The sequence below is a fragment of the Miscanthus floridulus genome, chromosome 16 (genome assembly GCF_019320115.1).
Source record: "Miscanthus floridulus cultivar M001 chromosome 16, ASM1932011v1, whole genome shotgun sequence".
Taxonomy (NCBI): domain Eukaryota; kingdom Viridiplantae; phylum Streptophyta; class Magnoliopsida; order Poales; family Poaceae; genus Miscanthus; species Miscanthus floridulus.
Genome location: NC_089595.1, coordinates 9,412,327 through 9,431,539, shown reverse-complemented (window position 1 = coordinate 9,431,539; position 19,213 = coordinate 9,412,327). Strand labels below are relative to the sequence as shown.

Sequence of the window (19,213 nt, the reverse complement as noted above, 5' to 3'; positions counted from 1 at the left end):
GAGATTGGGAGTGATCCAAGTGCATTGCTTGAGTGATTGCATCTAGAGGCACTTGGTGTTCGTGTTTTGCTGTGGATTTCGCTTGTTACTCTTGGTGGTTGCTTGAGTGATTGCATCATAGTGAGATTGGGAGTGATCCAATAGATTGATTAAACATGACTTAGTTAAAGGCTTGAAAGATGTTGTGTTTGAAAAGGATAAGCTTTGTAGCTCTTGTCAAGCCGGCAAACAAGTTGGAAACACCCATCCTAAGAAAAGCATGATGAGTACTAGTAAAGCATTTGAGTTATTGCACATGGACTTGTTTGGGCCAACACAATACACAAGTATCGGTGGAAACAAATATGGATTTGTGATAGTGGATGACTACACTAGATACACATGGGTATTCTTTCTAGTGGACAAAAGTGATGTGTTTGCAACATTCAAATCATTTGTCAAGGGCATTCACAATGAGTTTGAAACAACCATCAAGAGAGTTAGAAGTGACAATAGTAGTGAGTTCAAGAATACTAGAATTGATGAGTTATGTGATGAATTTGGAATTAGACATTAATTCTCGGCCAAATACACTCCACAATCAAATGGCCTTGTTGAGAGGAAGAATAGAACACTTATTGATATGGCAAGGTCTATGCTTAGTGAGTACAATGTGAGTCAATCTTTTTGGGCTGAAGCTATCAACACGGCTTGCTATTATAGCAACCGCCTCTATTGTCACCGATTGAAAGAGAAGACACCATATGAGCTCTTGAATGGTAGAAAGCCCAACATTGCATATTTTTGGGTCTTTGGTTGTAAATGCTATATCTTGAAGAAATGCACTAGATAGGGCAAGTTTGATAAGAAATGTGATGAAGGATTCCTACTTGGTTATTCCACTACAAGCAAAGCTTATAGAGTTTGGAATTTGGATAGTGGTACTCTTGAGGAAGTTCATGATGTTGAATTTGATGAAACCAAGGGTTCACAAGTAGAGAATGAGAACTTGGAAGATGTTAGAGGCATTCAACTTTCAAATGCCATGAAGAACATGGATATTGGTGAATTGAGGCCTAGGCAAGTGAATGATGATGAAGATGATCAAGTGCAAGTGCTTTCTAACTCAAATGTGCAAAATGATACAAATCAAGCTAGTGCAAGTGACTCTCATGACATTGATCAAGATCAAGTGGCTAGTACAACATCTCAACCCAATGATCTAGCAAGTGCAAGCAATCAAGTTCCAATCCTCCAACCAACCAATGTTGCAAGAGATCATCCTTTGGACACTATAATTGGAGATATTTCAAGAGGTGTACAAACAAGATCAAGATTGGCATCATTTTGTGAACACTTCTCATTTGTATCATCCATTGAACCAAAGAAGATAGATGAAGCTTTGAAGGATGTTGATTGGGTGAATGCTATGCATAAAGAATTGAATAACTTCACAAGAAATCAAGTATGGGAATTAATAGAGAGACCAAAGGGACACAATGTGATTGGAACTAAATGGGTCTTTAGAAACAAGCAAGATCAAGATGGGATAGTAGTAAGGAACAAAGCAAGATTAGTAGCACAAGGCTATACACAAGTTGAAGGTCTTGACTTTGGAGAAACATATGCCCCGGTTGCTAGATTGGAAGCAATAAGAATCTTGCTAGCCTATGCTTGTGCTCACAACATCAAGCTCTATCAAATGGATGTCAAGGGTGCATGTCTCAATGGCTACATCAATGAAGAAGTATATGTTGATCAACCTCCCGGTTTTGAAGATGATAAGAAGCCCAACCATGTGTACAAGTTGAAGAAGGCATTGTATGGCTTGAAGCAAGCACCTAGAGCATGGTATGAGAGATTGAGGGATTTCCTACTCTCTAAAGGGTTCATAATGGGCAAAGTTGACACCACTCTTTTCATCAAGAAGATTGAAAAAGATCTATTTGTTTTGCAAATCTATGTTGATGATATCATATTTGGATCAACAAATCAAGAATTTTGTGATGAGTTTGGGAAGATGATGGCTAATGAGTTTGAGATGTCCATGATTGGAGAATTGAGTTACTTCCTTGGTCTTCAAATCAAGCAATTGAAGAATGGTACATTTGTGAGTCAAGGCAAGTACATCAAGGATATGATCAAGAAGTTTGGTATGATTGATAGCAAAGTCATTAGCACACCAATGGGAACCAATGGCAACTTGGATAGTGATGCAAGTGGAAATATGGTGGATCAAAAGTTGTATCGGTCTATGATTGAAAGCCTACTCTATGTGACCGCATCAAGGCCAGATGTCATGTTTAGTGTATGCATGTGTGCAAGATTTCAAGCCTCACCAAGAGAAAGTCATTTGAAGGCTATAAAGAGAATATTGAGGTACTTGAATCATACACCAAATGTTGGTTTGTGGTATCCCAAAGGAGCAAAGTTTGAGCTAGTTGGTTACTCCGACTCGGATTATGCGGGATGCAAGGTTGAAAGAAAAAGCACATCGGGCACATGTCACTTGTTGGGAAGATCACTTGTTTCATGGTCATCAAAAAAGCAAAATAGTGTTGCATTATCAACCACCGAAGCCGAATACATATCTGCTGGTAGTTGTTGAGCACAAATACTTTGGATGAAGGCCACTTTGAGTGATTTTGGAATCAAGTTCAAGAAAGTGCCATTGCTATGTGATAATGAGAGTGCAATCAAGCTAACCAACAATCCGGTTCAACATGCAAGGACAAAGCACATTGATGTCCACCACCATTTCATAAGAGATCACCAACAAAAAGGGGACATTTGCATTGAGAGTATAGGCACCGAAGATCAACTTGCTAACATATTCACCAAGCCATTAGATGAGAAAAGGTTTTGCAAGCTAAGGAATGAGTTGAACATATTGGATTTCTCAAATATGTGTTAATGCACCCCCCCACTTTTATGACATGCCCCTCCTTCGAGCACTCCAAGGTAAAAGTTGATTGGCATGACATACATCCTTGCTAAGGACATGTTTAGTGCATCTAGTCATATTTTCAATCTCATTAGGACCGTTTAAGTGGTTCTATCTTATTAGGCTCATTCATGAAAATCAAATGATTTTGATGTCTATATGGTATCACTATTGCTTCTATGCTTGACATGATCTAGTGATAGCATATGACATGTTTATGGGCTTGTAAACCTAGTGTTTAATCTAGAAAATGAGCTATAAGTGTTTAACTCAACATGGTACAAGATAACCCTTATTTGGAGGTGTGAAGAAGCTTGTCCTTGGATCAAACCGAGTTAAATATCTTTGGCATATATTCTAGTTTGAACCAAATTTGGGAAAATGATCCTCACCCCATTGATTGACATTGATAATCTTGACCCTACAAGTAATACTATCTATATTTAGAACCTTTGTGGTTATTGATGACAAAGGGGGAGAGAAACAAAGATAGTAGTAAAAATAGTGAAAAAGGGGGAGAAATATCATAAAGGGAGAGAAACATAAAGATATCTTGATATATGAGAGAAATGAATAAAGGAAAGGGATCAACTAAAATTTTGAGCACACAAGTAGGGGGAGCAAGCTCATGAACTTGTATGGTGCATTTCATATGTTTTGCTTGCATGGCACAAGTTTTAAATTTCGATATCCATGCTTGTGTGGTGTATGCTAGTTGTAGGTTTGAATGATGAAATGAAAAACTAGCATGCATAGGTTATATAGTGGTTTCATTTTTCAAAGTATTGTTTCCAAGTGGTATCAAGTTAACCATGATGCTAAGGATGGTATAATGGTGCACTCCGATTGGTATCACGCTTCAAAGGTCCATCTTTTATACCTTAGCATCATTTGGTAGACATTGACTCCTATATTTCCTATCTAATCATATGTGCAAGCTACAATCCAAACTCTTAGCACATATGTAGGGGGAGCAATTGCTACCATATGGAGTCCATGAAACTTGTCCATATCCTCTTACACATGGTAAATACGCTTGGACAAGCAACATGGATTCAATTGAATTTTAATTCATATCTTTGTATAAGGGTTGTCAACAATTACCAAAAAGGGGGAGATTGAAAGCTCTAGTTTGTTGATGAAACCCTAAGTGCTAACCTAGTTTATCAAGTGATCATGAGATAGGTAGCACACTCCAAGTGGTGAAGCAGATGAAGATCATAGCATGATGATGATGATGGCATGGTGATGATCAAGTGCTTTGACTTGGAAAGAAGAAAGAGAAAAACAAAAGGCTCAAGGCAAAGGTATATTTTGTAGGAGCTGTTTTGTTTTGGTGATCAAGACACTTAGAGAGTGTGATCACATTTAGGTTTCATAGTCGTACTATTAAGAGGGGTGAAACTCGTATCGGAATGCGGTTATCAAAGTGCCACTAGATGCTCTAACTCATTGCATATGCATTTAGGATCTAGTGGAGTGCTAACACCCTTGAAAATGTTTGTGAAAATATGCTAACACATGTGCACAAGGTGATACACTTGGTGGTTGGCACATTTGAGCAAGGGTGAAGAGAACGGAGGAGATGCCAGCGTCGGTCAAGTGACCGGACGCTAGATCGAAAAGCACCGGACGCTGCCTGCCTACGTCCGGTCACGCTGACTTGGCGGTACAGTGGCTAGGGTCTACCACCTGACACTGGGCTATGTCCGGTCGAGGTGGACCGAACGCGTCCGGTCGAGGAAAAACGGTTTTTGACCCTTACTGTACTCAACCGGACGCTGAGGCTCCAGCGTCCAATCAGTTTTACCGGAGCGTCCGGTCAGCTTCGTAGCCGTTGAAATCTGACGAACAGCGTTTGAAGCTAGTGACACGTGGCGTCCATCAGTGGACCGGACACTGAGTCTAGGGTCCGGTCAGTTGGACCGGTGCGTCCGGTCAGAGCGCAGTGTGCCCAATGAAGGGGTACAACGGCTCTATTTCATGGGGGCTTCTATTTAAGCCCCATGGCCAGTTGTGGCTCACATCTTTGGCCATTTTCATTGACATAGCAACTTTGTGAGCTTAGCCAAAGTCGTCCCACTCATCTTCATCACTGATTCATCATCATAGTGAGATTGGGAGTGATCCAAGTGCATTGCTTGAGTGATTGCATCTAGAGGCACTTGGTGTTCGTGTTTCGCTGTGGATTTCGCTTGTTACTCTTGGTGGTTGCCGCCACCTAGATGGCTTGGAGCAGCGAGGATCATTGAGTGGAGGTGGTGATTGTCTCTGGCTCTGATCATGGTGATTATGAGGGGTTCTTGACCTTTCCCCGGTAGAGCGCCAAAAGGTACTCTAGTGGATTGCTTGTGGCTTGTGTGATCCTCATCTTGTGTTGGTTGTGCGGCACCCTATTAAGGGTTTGACGTGTGAAGCCAATTAGCGCGTGAACCTCCAAGTGAGTGAATCACCACAACGAGGACTAGCTTGCCGGCAAGCAAGTGAACCTCGGTAAAAATCATTGTGTTCATCATTGATTCCAAGGTGATTGGTCTTCATTGTTATTCATCTTTGTGATTGATTGGTTCTTTTATCTACACGGCGGTATAACCCTCTTGACCACTCTCTTTACTTTACCGCAAATTAGTTGACAAGCTCTTTAGTGTAGCTAGTTGTGAGAGCTTGCATGCTTGGTTGGTGTGGCTCTTTAGTTAGCTTTTGAGAGCACACTAACATAGGGTAGTGTCATAGCTCTTGTGTGAATTGACACTATCTAAACTAGAATTGTGGTAGGTGGCTTGCATTTTGAGTAGGCTAGCGCAACACTTGCTTCGCCTCATAATTGTCTAACCATTTGGTTAAGTGTTGTTATAGAAATTTTTATTAGGCTATTCACCCCCCTCTAGCGGTTTGACCCTAATGTCCTGTCGTACCCTGTTCTCATCTTTATGAAGGATCACGGTGCGGTCGTCGGGCGAGGCGGAGCTAGTCCTTAGCCGTCGGGCGAGGCGGAGTCTAGCCCTCGGGGGTCGGGCGATGCAGAGCCTGCCCCCGAACATTGGGCGAGGCGGAGCCAGCCCTTAGCCATCGGGCGAGGTGGAGTCTAGCCTTCGGAGGTCGGGCGAGGCAGAGCCTAGCCCTCGGGGGTCGGGCGAGGCGGAGCCTGCCCTTAGCCATCGGGCGAGGTGGAGTCTAGCCTTCGGAGGTCGGGCAAGGCGGAGCCAGTCCTTAGCCATCAGGCGAGGCGGAGTCTATCCTTTAGCCGTCGGGCGAGGCGGAGCCTAGCCCTTGGGAGTTGGACGAGGCGGAGCCTAGCCCTCAGGGGTTGGGCGAGGCAGAGCCTGCTCCCTGATGTCGGGCGAGGCGGAGCCAGCCTTTAGCCATGGGGCGAGGCGGAGTTTAGCCCTCGGGGGTTGGGCGAGGCGGAACCAATCTTCCGTTGTTCGGGCAAGAAGCGCAATAGCGTTCCTGTCTGACCGGAAGTGTCGACGTTCGATGGTTATTAGTTCCACCTCATCGGGTACCCCGGTATTAGGTCTCCGACACAGGGGTACAATGCATGCAAGTTTTGTTGAGCCATCTCATACACTCCGGCAAATTTATTTCTGAGTTAATTGTGGTGTGCATTCTTAAACCTTTTTCACCTTCCACCTAGGTCCATCAACTTTTTTTTTGCACATCTGATCGAGGATCTATACCGGTACCATAGCTGCCATCCGGCCATATCATTGTCACCGAGGGGCACGTGGTCGACAAATTGCAGAAAGGTTCTTGTACCCTCCCCTCACACAACCATTCCCATATCTCCTTGAGTGTGTTGCCTGTGGGAAAGAGGAGGGGTCGACGGGCACATAGATCGTTAGCAATGACCCTCCTTGGCTGATTTGTTGGTCGATCCCTCGAACTGGAATCTCAGAAACAGCAAGGTCCATCCTTCTAGCTAAATATCCAATGTACCTACTTTGCAGTAGCCACTTTTGATACTTGTCAGCAAACAAGTAGAAAGGGCAAGTTCGTGCCACCTAAAACATAGTAATCATTGAAATTAATCATTTTTTAATGCTAGCAAAGACCTCCCAGCCCAAGTTGATGTGGTTCATCAGTGTGCAGCACGCACACTCTGCAAAAAATATGACATTAATTGAAGAAGACTTACATTTCTCTCATAGAGGCGACACTTGAAGAAAATATGTCCTCGACTTGAGAGGAACTATGTACCGCATGTGAGCTTAATGACATCGTCGCCGCAGCATTTATAGAAGGGACAAGGGGTAGCCTACTTATCATCCCATACTTGAGAACCTCGGTGGATCCAAAATGGAGGTGACGCAAGTGGGTGCAAGGAACAAGAACTCATGACCGACATCATAGTAGGTACTTGGGGGTGCATGGGCTTACAAAGATTAAGCCTAGGGTTAAGGTAGAGAGCATGCAGTGACGGCGCCTGCAGAGAAGATGGTGGTAGCACTGGATTTTGCATTGAGGCGTTGGGTTGTAGATGGCCAAGGTACATGTCAAGGGATAAGTTAGTGGATTCAGTCCTAAATTGATATGCTACGTATACATAGGGGCTACATTACAAAAAGTCCACACCTAATAATAATATGTTGACCATGCGCTTCTGAGACCATTGACACACCTTGCTGTCGACAAGCACGACATCTACCGCTAAAAGAACAACTAACGTCGCCAAATTCTGAAACAAATTTAGGAAGGTGTGAGCACTCATGACTTAAATTGGGGTGGACAGGTTCCTCCACAAAATATATGGGCTTGAAAGAGTGTACTCATAGTTTTGTATCTTCCTCTTCATTGATACAAGATTTTAAGGTCGGAAAGCACTATATGCGATTCATTCTTGTTGTTCTAGGTTTCAGTATCTCTGGATCATGATTGCCGTGTAATGGTATCCATCATCAATCAAATTGCCCAACGCAGGCAACATTTTTCATGGACAAAGAAAGCTGAAATGGGCCCTAATTTGTTTAGCCAGTAGGCAGCCATTTGTTTAGCCCGAACGTGCCAACAAGCACTGACAAAAGGTGCGTGTCCATGTGGCCCATTTCCCTCAGCTGATTTCTTTCTTTCTTTTCTTCTGTTTTTCGAATTTTGCTCCGTTTCCCTGATGCTTCCAACACCTTTTTTCTGTTTGGGAAAATAAACTGAGTTGCTGGAGGAAAAAACTGGCCACCTAGTTTGGACTTTGGAGGGGAAAAAAAGGAGTGTCAATTGGTTCCCATTTCTCTGCCTGAAATAATTAATAATTCCCTTGGAAAATTACTGGGCAGGTTAAGCTTAATTTTATTTGCACCTCCTGCCTGCCTGCCATGTATAAATTGGCTGAATACAGCAGGGACGGGGAGGAAGCATATACAGAGCACAACAAGATCGAGGCAGCAAGGTGGAATTGAAATTTGAAGAGCAACACAGGATCGATGCATGGGGAGGGTGGCGCGGCATCGGCGATGATATAGATAGATCGTTTATTTGTCAGCGTCGGCGGCGGCGGCATCGTCGTCGTCGAGGAATGGGTAGTCGGTGTATCCGACGACGGGGTCGGAGGTGTAGAAGGTGGTGCGGTCGTACTTGTTGAGCGGCGCGTCGGGGAGGCGGAGCCTCCGGGGCAGGTCCGGGTTGGCCAGGAACAGCCTGCCGTAGGAGACGAGGTCCGTGTACCCTTCCTCCACCACCTTGTTCCCCTCCGCCCTGTCGTACCCGCCGGCGGCAATGAAGGTGCCCCGGAACGCGTCCCTGAACGGCCGGAGGCGGTGCGGGATCTGCCGGCGCCCGTCGACGATGGCCATCCGGGGCTCGATCATGTGGCAGTAGAGCACGCCGACGTCGCTGAGCCTGTCCACCAGGTACCCCGCCAGGGCCACCGGATCAGAGTCGTGGCAGTCCATGAAGTCCGTGAACGGGGACAGGCGGACGCCGACGCGGCCCGCGCCGACCTCGCCGGCCACGGCGCGGACGACCTCGAGCGCGAAGCGGCAGCGGTTGGGGAGCGACCCCCCGTACTCGTCGTCCCGGTCGTTGGCGCTGTCCTTGAGGAACTGCTCGATGATGTACCCGTACGCGGCGTGGACCTCGACGCCGTCGAAGCCGGCGTCGATCGCGTTGCGCGCCGCAAGGCGGAAGTCGTCGACGATACCCGGGATCTCGCTCGCCTCCAGCCGCCGCGGCGGGGAGAACTCCTCGACGTGCCCGTCGTTGCTGACCTGCGGGGACACGCCGCGGTCGGTGCTGGAGATGGGCGCGGCGCCGCCGGGCTGGAACGCGGTGGTGGAGACGCGGCCGACGTGCCAGAGCTGGCAGAAGAAGACGGCGCCTTTCGCGTGGACGGCGTCCACGATGGGCCGCCACGCGCGTACCTGCTCGGGCGTCCACACCCCGGGGGTGTCCTTGTAGCCCTGCGCCGTGTCGGAGACGCCCGTCGCCTCCGTGATGAGGAGCCCGCCACGGGTGGCGCGCTGCGCGTAGTAGACGGCGGCGTGCGGCTGCGGCACATTGCCGTAGGAGCGCTGCCGCGTCAGCGGCGCCAGCACCACCCGGTGGTTGAGCTGGAACTCGCCCATCTTGTAGGGGGTCAGCAGAGGAATGGCGTTGTTGTTAGCCAGCTCCATGGCTATGGGTGGTGACTGGTGTGGTCTAATGTGCTTTAATTTCTTTGTAGCAGCTGACGCGATGAGTGAGCGAGGAGAAATGGAGCGAAGTAGACCCATTTATAGAGTGGGGAGTGCAAGTGATTATCGACCACACTCTGCTCTATTATTATTGTATAATTATTGTGCGGCAGGAAAGGAAAGGAAGAAGGCAGGCAGCTGCTGCTTCCAATTCAAAATAAGTATTTTAGGTGATAAAAAAAAAATGCCAGCAACGACAGGAGACAGCCGGCGGCTATGAACATGATAAAAAAAATGCCAGCAACGAACTAACACCCTGCGTGGAAGACCTGTTTTAGGTGTTAGAAGAGAGTATAATCTAATTCCGAGTATCCTCTCTCCTATAGATCTATTTGCAGAAAGGGTTCTCTTTTGGTCTTATTATTGGAGAAAACTAAAAATAAGTATTGAACTTTTTACCTATAGCGTTACCTAAATATAAAATAGATCTTATATTTTATGTAACCATTATTATTGGAGACAGTCTAAGATCAGATATTTTCGGAACACTACTATATATATAGTAATATGTAATTCGTCGGCCGCTGAAGAACATGAGCTGCAATTATTTTAGTACAATATAATATAATATTGTCCACGGTGACGCCACCCCTGACGATGCCACCGCAAAGAAGGTTCCTTCAATTCGCGGCATATGATACGGAGAAAACTCTGTTTTTTCTGTTTTCTTTTTTCCTTTTCTTTTTCCTAACCATATATCTTCACGTATTTCTTTCCGTTAAAGAGAAAAAAAGGAAATTACATCGAAAACGAAGCCTAGACCTTTCATTTACAAACACCATTTGTGATTGTGACGACTCCAAGAGCTTGTTCCCTTAGCCGAGGCACATTGAGACCGAAAACCGAACCCCGAACCGAATTGAACCGAACTGTCGGTTTTTCGTTTTTTCATTTCGGCTTCGGTTTTGGATTCTGGGAACTTCGGTGTTCGGCTACGGTGTCGGTTTTTGACTCAAGTGGAACCGAACAACCGTGGAACCGAAGTTAGCAACAATCTTCGCTTCCCCAATCTTAGATGCAGCCCACCAAGGCCCACAACGCACCGCTCTAGGCAGGCCTGAGGCCTCTCCTGTCCAACTCCCTCTCCCTCACCCCGTCTCAGATCCGAGTCCCTCTCTCTCCCACCCAACTCGGTGACTCCCCATCTGAAACCCTAAAACCTGGCGGCGGCGTGACTGGGAGGCGGTCTGGCAGAGCGCGGAAGTGACAGCGGGCGAGGCGAGGCGCATAGACGCAACTGCTGTGAGCTGCAGCGGCCCAGGCTCGGCATAAGGAAGAGCCGCGGAGGCATGCTTGGTGGCTGTGCCATGCGGCTGCCTCACGGCGCGTCACTGATGCGAGCAGGTGGCGGTGGCGGTGCTGCACGAAAGGAAGGTGGCGCCGGCGGTGCATCCGTTGCTCGAGGCGGAGTTCCACGCGTCGCGGATGCGAGGCAGTGGAGGTAGGCTCGGTTTTCTTGGTTCAAACTGAAAAACCAATGGAAAAAATCGAAACTGAAATGGTTGGTTTTGCATTCTCTGATTAACTGATCGGCTCCTCATTCTTGAAAACCGAAATTCTGAGGAACTGAATAAACCGAACCGAAGCATCGGTTTAAACCGAATGCCCAGCCTGATTATTCTCGGCCAAGATCCAGAAAAAGACTTGTGAAGCAATTGTAGAAACCAAATCATCTATCGACATTATATAAGGGTGTCTTTAGTTAGGCTTTTGGTAGCCGTTTTTGCTTCTAAAAAGTCAAAAGCCAACTAAATAGGTGGAAATCAAAAACTGGTTTTTCAGAAGCAGCTACTTTTAGGTAGTATAATAATGCCTCTGTAAAACACACGTTGGTCACAATTATTATGTCATCATTAATCGACAAAACTGAATTAGGGGCTGTCATGCTTTCAACCGTGGCACTGAACTTGTTGGATTTATCATATCATAGGATTATATACGTGTAAATTGTTTTTATATATCATGGAGTGCTTAATTGAAGAACATGAGCTGCAATCATTATACAATATATAATTCGTCTACTGCTGCTGAAGAACATGAGCTGCAATCATTATACAATATATAATTTCCTTCCATCAATTCGCGGCATATGACACGGAGAAAGAGCCACATTTTTACTGTTTTTTTTTCTTTCTTTCTTTCTTTTTTTGCAAACATATATCTTCATGTAAAGAAAAACCAAAAAAAAATTTGCATCGAAAGCAGAGCCTACACTTGTCTGGTGCAGCTTCGGCTGCGGCTCCACAGTACTCCCTCCGTGTCAAAAAAAAAATTTAAAATTCTAGAACAATATCATATTTTAGTATAACCAATTATAAATAAAAAAATATAAATATTTATAATATCAAATAAATATTATTAGATTAATTACGAAATGTATTTTTGTAATAAATTGATTTTAAGTCATACATGTGAATACTATTTACTAGAAACTTGGTTAAACGTGAAATACATTAACTTATATGCGTACCATAGTTTCATCCTTTTCGGGACAGAGGTAGTACTACTGAGTGCCACGCAGGTGTATTCCTGCAGTGCAGCCACAGCGGCCAAAATCGAAAACAAACGAGCAAGGTGTAGCGACCAAATCATCCACTGACATTATGGGTGTCTTTAGTTGGACTTTTGCAAGCTGTTTTTTCTTCCAAAAAAGCCAAATAAAGAGGTGGAGATCAGAAGCTTCTTTTTTCAGAAGCAGGTATTTTTTGGATCATGACTTCATCCCATAATTTTCCTTTCTAATAGAAAATGTTTCCCTGTTAGGGCTTCATATACCATAATTTCTGGTTAAAAAAGATTTAACTAGGGAGCGCCTCCCTCCCCTCCGGCATATCACCTGAGGCCGGAGGGAGTGAGGATCTATCGCTTTTAATAAGTTTTTTTCTAGTAGATCGAGTCCTTAGCGTTAGGTCTCTCCATGCCTGGTTTTGGGATTTATCTCCTCCTCCTCCACTTCAGCGACGGCGAGAGGACAGGGTGGAATCGTTTTCTCTATGGCGGCTCCGTTTAAGATGGAGGACGACAACTACAGTGTCAGCATCCTCACCGGTATGACGGCATGAAGACTTTTATTTTTGGACGGCAACATCAAGGCTGTGATGGTGACGCCGCCATGAAATAATTTTCTTGGGTCTCTTCTCCGCTTTATTGTGGTTAGTTCTGGTCACAATGAAGGACTAGGGAGAATAAGTTTTAGATCAGTCTTCCTCATTCCTTGGTGACAGAAAGAAGAAGGAAGATACCAAAAAAAGAAGTTTTTCAACTCCGTCTACATGAATGTTGGGCGTCGTTCGTTGGGCATTTGTTCTCAGGCCTTTTGTGGAGTGTTTGTCTGTGCGGTCATCCATACTGTAAAGCGTTGTACAGGTTCAGTTTTGAGATCTGTAGCTAGTCACAGCGTGGATACAATTTAGATGAAAATTAGTTTCTGAGTGCTCTGTAACGTATTGATGTATCTAGCTATTATCTAATATAATTCTTTTTTTGTTGAAAAAAAGATTTGTTTAACTGGAAAAACCTACATCCAAACGAATAGTTCTGAACGAAATCACCCTTATCTTGCGCTAATACACTCTGGTGTCCTTAATATCAACAAAAGACTATGGAAACTAGAACCCCTATTAAACATTAAAATCTTCCTTTGGTAGTATCTTTGAAGAACGCATTCTGGCGAAGGATGATGACTTAGTGTCGATACGGGACCCACGGGATACCCCACAGGGAAGGGAGAAGATCTAGTCTAACTAGAATTCTTTTCATGTAATCTTAGTAGTAGTATTATTCTGTAATCCTACTAGGAACTCTCATTGTAAACCGACTAGGACTCTGGCCTCCTAACTATATAAAGGAGGGCGGAGTTCCTGGAGAAGGGACTTAGACAACACAATACTTTACAATCAATCCAACGCAAAGGCTAACGTCGACTGGACGTAGGGCTATTACTCGATCACGGTCGAGGGCCCGAACTAGGATAAGTCGAATGTCGCTTGCGTTTACCGTCGAGTTCTGCATACGCTGAAGCCTGAACAAACTGCCCCGGGTACCCCCGTGGCAGGCTATCGGTGGTAAAACATCGACAGCTAGCGTGTCAGGTAGGGGCTTTTTGCGAATTTGCATTCGAGAGCTCGACGGACCTCGACAACATGATCTTCTCAACGGGATCAACCTTCATCTTCGGTTCATGGATCTGCGAGGCAGGCAACGATGGCAAGCTCCAAAGCCGCCTCTTCGAAGATTCGGATCACCATGAAGACCTTTCTATTTCGACGACTACGACAGATCAACTCGCCAGAAGATTCGCGCAGCTCGTGATGTCCGATCCAACTCAGATTTCGCGGCTTTGCGCATCCGACTCAAACTCAGGCTCCACATCTGAGATGGAGTCTTACCCGAGTTCTTTCGAGATACCAAGTTCTTTTTCGACAGGATTCTAGAACGCAACTTCGGCCTATCAAGAATACAACTTGGAGTACACTCAGAGTCCTTTCAAGAAATCGGGTCCTTTTCCATTCAGACTTCACAACATGGCAAAATCTTATCAGGCACGGGCTAAAGGATCCCTTGATCTGGTGTTTAGAATGCCACTGAAAGGAGCTCAGGAAGGCCTCGTACTAACTATAATATCTCAAGACTGCATCGTCCACTGGCCAGGTTCTGTTCCTGAGGATAGCGGTACCCAACTAGTCGGCACGACGACAACAACAATTCTACCCTACTAAGAAGGAGACTCGATCTGCGACCTTGAAGCCTCTACTAAAGTTATCAATGACTACGATAGTGTGGAAACCAATGCTGATAACAGAATAATTCACGCATGAGAAGTATTCATGGTTCGCCGTCCTCGATCACCATTGGTCCCCCCAGAAGCACCCGACATCAAGTCATCGGATGAATCTGAGTCCAACATATCACCCTTCATCTAGGGGCACGATGGTGAGACCAAAAATTAGAAGCAAGCCAGAGAAAGGAGAAACAAATTGAAACAAGGACGCCAACGCCGTGCTAGGCAGCACAAGGAAGCTTGGGTCAAATATGAGTCAGATCTAGCCGAGTACAATAGAAGAAAATCAGAACAAGAAGTTGAAGAAAGACGCGTGGCGAATACACCCTACAATATGATCCGAGAAGCACTAGAAGAACTCGGAGCAACATCTCTTCCTAGTGAAAAACAAGAACAGCTCCGGGACCTTCTCTGGTCAACAACACTAAGGGTACACAATGGAGAGACGCACTCAAGACTACCTCCAGGTCAACATCTCATAGACAGGAAGATCAAAATCAAAGGAATTCCGCTTTCGAGAGACTCGGACCAAGTGGAAGTCATAACAGAGAAAGTAGAAGGGACCATAGTCAAAACTACCGAGTTGAACAACCAAGAAAGACCAGAAGCAAAGTACCTATTTAGATAGCCCCGCATAACTAACTACTCTCATCAAGACAACAGTTGGCTAGAAGGAGGTGCTGAATCAGAATACACAGAAGCCGGAACGCATGATAGATTCCCCTGTTTTGCAAACAGACTTGCTTCAATACGACTACCTCACAAGTTCAAGCCATCCAACCACTCTAAATATGATGGCAAGATCGAACCAAGGCAGTGGCTCAGGATTTACTCGCAGTTGATTGAGCTAGCCGGAGGAGACGACGATATCAAAACCTTGTTCTTTCCCATGGCCCTAGAAACTATGCCCCTCCAATGGTTCGACAAATTAAATCCAGGGTCAATCAGAAATTGGGAGGACTTGCAAAGAGTTTTCTGTTAAAATTTTGCGGGTATCATTACACACCCCATCACCCACGCAGAATTAAAAGGACTCAAGCAGAAAGGGGGCGAAAGTCTTAGAAATTACTATCGATGATTTGGCGAACTACGTGCTCAAGTACATGACATCACCGAACGAGAAGTAATCGAAGCTTTCTCTCATGGAATCATGGCTAGGTGGCAATTTCAGGACTTCTGCAAAGAAAACCTGAGAAACAATGAAGAATTTAGACGCACAGTAGAAAAGATGATTACTGCAGCGGAGAAGACACGAGAAAGGTTCCCAGATAGAAACAACCAAGACAACTCGGACAAGCGAAATCATCAAAATATCAGACATTAGAAAAGAAAACGTGGACTAGATAACACCGTAGCAGTGGCTAATAAATCAAGGAAGTTTTCCAAACCCAAAAGGTATGACAAGATTGAAAACATGCATTGCATCTGGCACCCTAAAGGAAATCACACCATCAGAAATTGCTACACCTTCAACGACCGATACACAAGAAAAAGTAATAAGGTAAACACTAAAGAAGACAATTAGAAAAAAGTTGAAGACAACCAGGAAGACAAGGGATTCCAAAAATCCAGGGGGACAGTAGCAGTGATCTTCGCTAGGGCCCTAGATTCCAGAAGCAAACATCAAGAAAAGCTAGTTCTACGAACCATCATGGCAGCAGAACCGACTACTCCAAGATATCTCAATTGGTCACAGTATCCAATCCAGTTTTCAAGAGAAGACCAATGGACTAGCATAGGAAACACATGCCATTACCCACTATTTCTAGATCCAACTATCGCTGGTATGACTGTCACAAAAGTACTAATCGTTGGGGGAGCCGGACTCAACATTATTTTTTCAGAAACACTAAGGAAGATAGGACTACAACTCGCCGGGATGATTACACCAATGAGCACCCCTTTTTATGGGATAGTACCCGGCAAGGCAGCCATGCTGCTTGGACAAATCACTCTGCCAGTTACTTTTGGAACTCCCTGAAACTACCGAACAAAGTTCATCAAGTTTGAAGTTGCAGACTTCGATTCATCATATCACGCAATCCTCGGGCACCCAGCACTAGCAAAATTCATGGCGATACCGCATTATCCGTACCTATTGCTTAAGATGCCAGGGCCTAACGATGTCCTTTCCCTTCGAAGTGATTTGAAGCGCACTTTTGATTGCGATGTTTAGGCAATTCAAATTGTAGCCAAAGCACAAACCGCCAATGGTAGAAAAGAAATAGCCACTATTGTCGTAGAAATGAGCCCAGAAGAACTAGAGATACCAGCAAAAAAGCCCAGCATCCTCGCACCACCAAAAGAAGCCGACGTCAAGCAAATCGACCTGGGCACCAGTGATCCCTCCAAGACGGCAACCATCAACGCCCTCCTCTCGGCAAAATAGGAACTCACGCTCACCAACTTTCTTCGGGACAACAAAGATATCTTCGCTTGGAAGCCGGCCGACATGCCAGGTGTCCCAAGAGAGTTGGCTGAGCACAGAATTGATATCAATGAAGGCTCCAAGCCTGTGAAGCAATGGCTACGACGATTCTCACCAAACAAGAAGGCATCAATTAAAAAAGAAATCACTAAGCTAATGGTAGCTGGATTCATCAGAGAAATCCTTCATCTAGACTGGCTAGCAAACCCAGTTCTAGTACAAAAAAAGAATACGGACGAGTGACGCATGTGCATCGACTATACAGATCTCAACAAACACTGTCCAAAAGATCCATTCGGGGTACCATGCATTGATTAGATAGTTGATTCAACAGCAGGATTAGCCCTATTATCCTTTCTTGATTGCTATTCAGGATATCACCAGATCGCATTAAAGGAACAAGACCAGAGCAAAACATCTTTCATCACTCCGTTCGATGCCTACTGTTACAAGACCATGTCATTTGGACTCAAGAATGCTGGTGCCACATACCAAAGAGCTATCCAAACATGCCTTGGTGATCAGACTGGTGATAACGTAGAGGCATACGTGGATGACGTAGTAGTAAAAACAAAGAACCCAGACACACTAATTGAAGACTTAAAGCAAACCTTCGAAAACCTGAAAAGGTGGAGGTGGAAATTGAACCCAAACAAGTGTGTATTCGGAGTTCCCTCAGGACAACTACTCGAATTCTTGGTCAGTCATCATGGAATCGAAGCCAGCGCCAAGCAAATTCGAGCCAGAATAGAGATGGGCCCTCCTCAAAGTGTCAAAGATGTGCAGAAACTAATAGGCTGCATGGCGGCCCTCAATCGTTTCATATCAAGACTCGGTGAAAAAGGGTTACCTTTCTTTAAACTACTAAAGAAGATAGATAAGTTCGAGTGGACAGAAGAAGCCAACGAAGCTTTCAAAAGACTTAAGGCATACCTCACCTCCTCACCCATTCTCACACCTCTAAAGAAATACAAAGACATGATGTTGTACATTGTGGCAACTTCTACTGTGATCAGCACAGCGATAGTCGTAGAAAGAGAAGAAGAAGGGCGCATATATAAAGTACAATGCCCCGTATACTACATCAGCGAAGTACTATCAGAATAAAAAATCTGGTACCTGCATGTGCAAAAACTACTCTATGCCCTCCTGATCACCTCACGCAAGCTTCACCACTATTTTGAAAGCCACAAGATTACCGTGGTGACAAATTTCCCACTCAGAGACATCCTACACAATAAAGATGCAACAGGGTGCATATCTAAGTGGGCAGTTGAACTTGGTGCTCTCAATATCGATTTCACCCCCACGAAAGGCAATTAAATCTCAAGCCCTTGATGATTGTGTTGCCGAGTGGACATAAATTCAACAACCCATGTGAAATACCATCCTTGACCATTGGAAGATGTACTTTGATGGATTGCTCAAGCTAGGTGGAGCCGGTGCAGGCGTTCTCTTCATTTCTCCAGACAGAAAACAACTCAAATATGTCCTTCAGATATTATGGCAAGCTACAAACAATGAAACAGAATACGAAGCCCTCATCCACGGCCTCCGAGTAGCAATTACCCTCAAAATCAAGCGATTACTCGTATACGTCAATTCAACAGTAGTCAGCAACCAAGTCAACAAAGATTGGGACTGCACCAAAGAAAACATGGGCGCTTACTATGCTGAAATACAAAAACTTGAAAAACATTTTCAAGGATTGGAAATTCTACATGTCCTGCGCGATTCTAATATCGCAGCAGACGTCCTAGCCAAGCTCGGATCGGACAGGACAAAGGTCCCACCCAGCATATTCATAGAGGAGTTATCAGCTCCCTCTATGAAACAACCCAGTGAGATAACCCCTGAACTCCTAGCTAAAGGCACCCAGATTTTGGTAATCACCACCTCATGGACCCAGGTTTTTATCGATTATATCAAAGAGAATAAGTTGCTAGCGGATAAAGTAGAGGCTACTCGAGTTGTTCGCAAAAGCAAGAACTACATCCTAGTAGGGGACAAGCTATACAGAAGAGCCGCATCATCAAGAGTACTCCCAAAATGTGTCTTGTTTGAAAAAGGCAAAGAGATCTTAGATGAAATACACTCAGGTTGCTGTGGAAATCATGCCGCTTCAAGAACACTAGTCGGTAAAGCATTCCGCACCAGATTCTACTGGCCAACTGCTTCAAAAGATGCAGAAGAACTCATCAGAAAATGCAAAGGTTGTCAAATATTCGCAAGACAAGCTCATGTACCAGCTCACAATCTCATCTACATCCCTCCCGCTTGGCCTTTCTCCTGCTAGGGGCTGGATCAAGTAGGACCTCTCAAGAAAGCAAAGGGCGGTTTCGAGTACATCTTTGTAGCAATTGACAAGTTCACCAAGTGGATTGAATACAAACCACTCGCAAAATACAGTGCAGCCA

The 19,213-nt window shown here is 45.0% G+C and overlaps 1 protein-coding gene across 1 annotated transcript; it reads right to left on the bottom strand.

The window, feature by feature from the left end:
- Nucleotides 1–8,157: 8,157 nt before the first annotated feature.
- On the bottom strand, nucleotides 8,158–9,572 carry LOC136513038 (putative 12-oxophytodienoate reductase 5). The gene has a single exon (XM_066507039.1). The coding sequence runs from the start codon at nucleotides 9,526–9,528 to the stop codon at nucleotides 8,389–8,391; it is 1,140 nt and encodes a 379-aa protein (XP_066363136.1). The 5' UTR covers nucleotides 9,529–9,572; the 3' UTR covers nucleotides 8,158–8,388.
- Between the last annotated feature and the right edge of the window lie 9,641 nt (nucleotides 9,573–19,213).

Bases quoted from the DNA above. Each gene is read 5' to 3' on its own strand.
- LOC136513038 (XM_066507039.1), bottom strand. From the start codon at position 9,528: ATGGAGCTGGCTAACAACAACGCCATTCCTCTGCTGACCCCCTACAAG.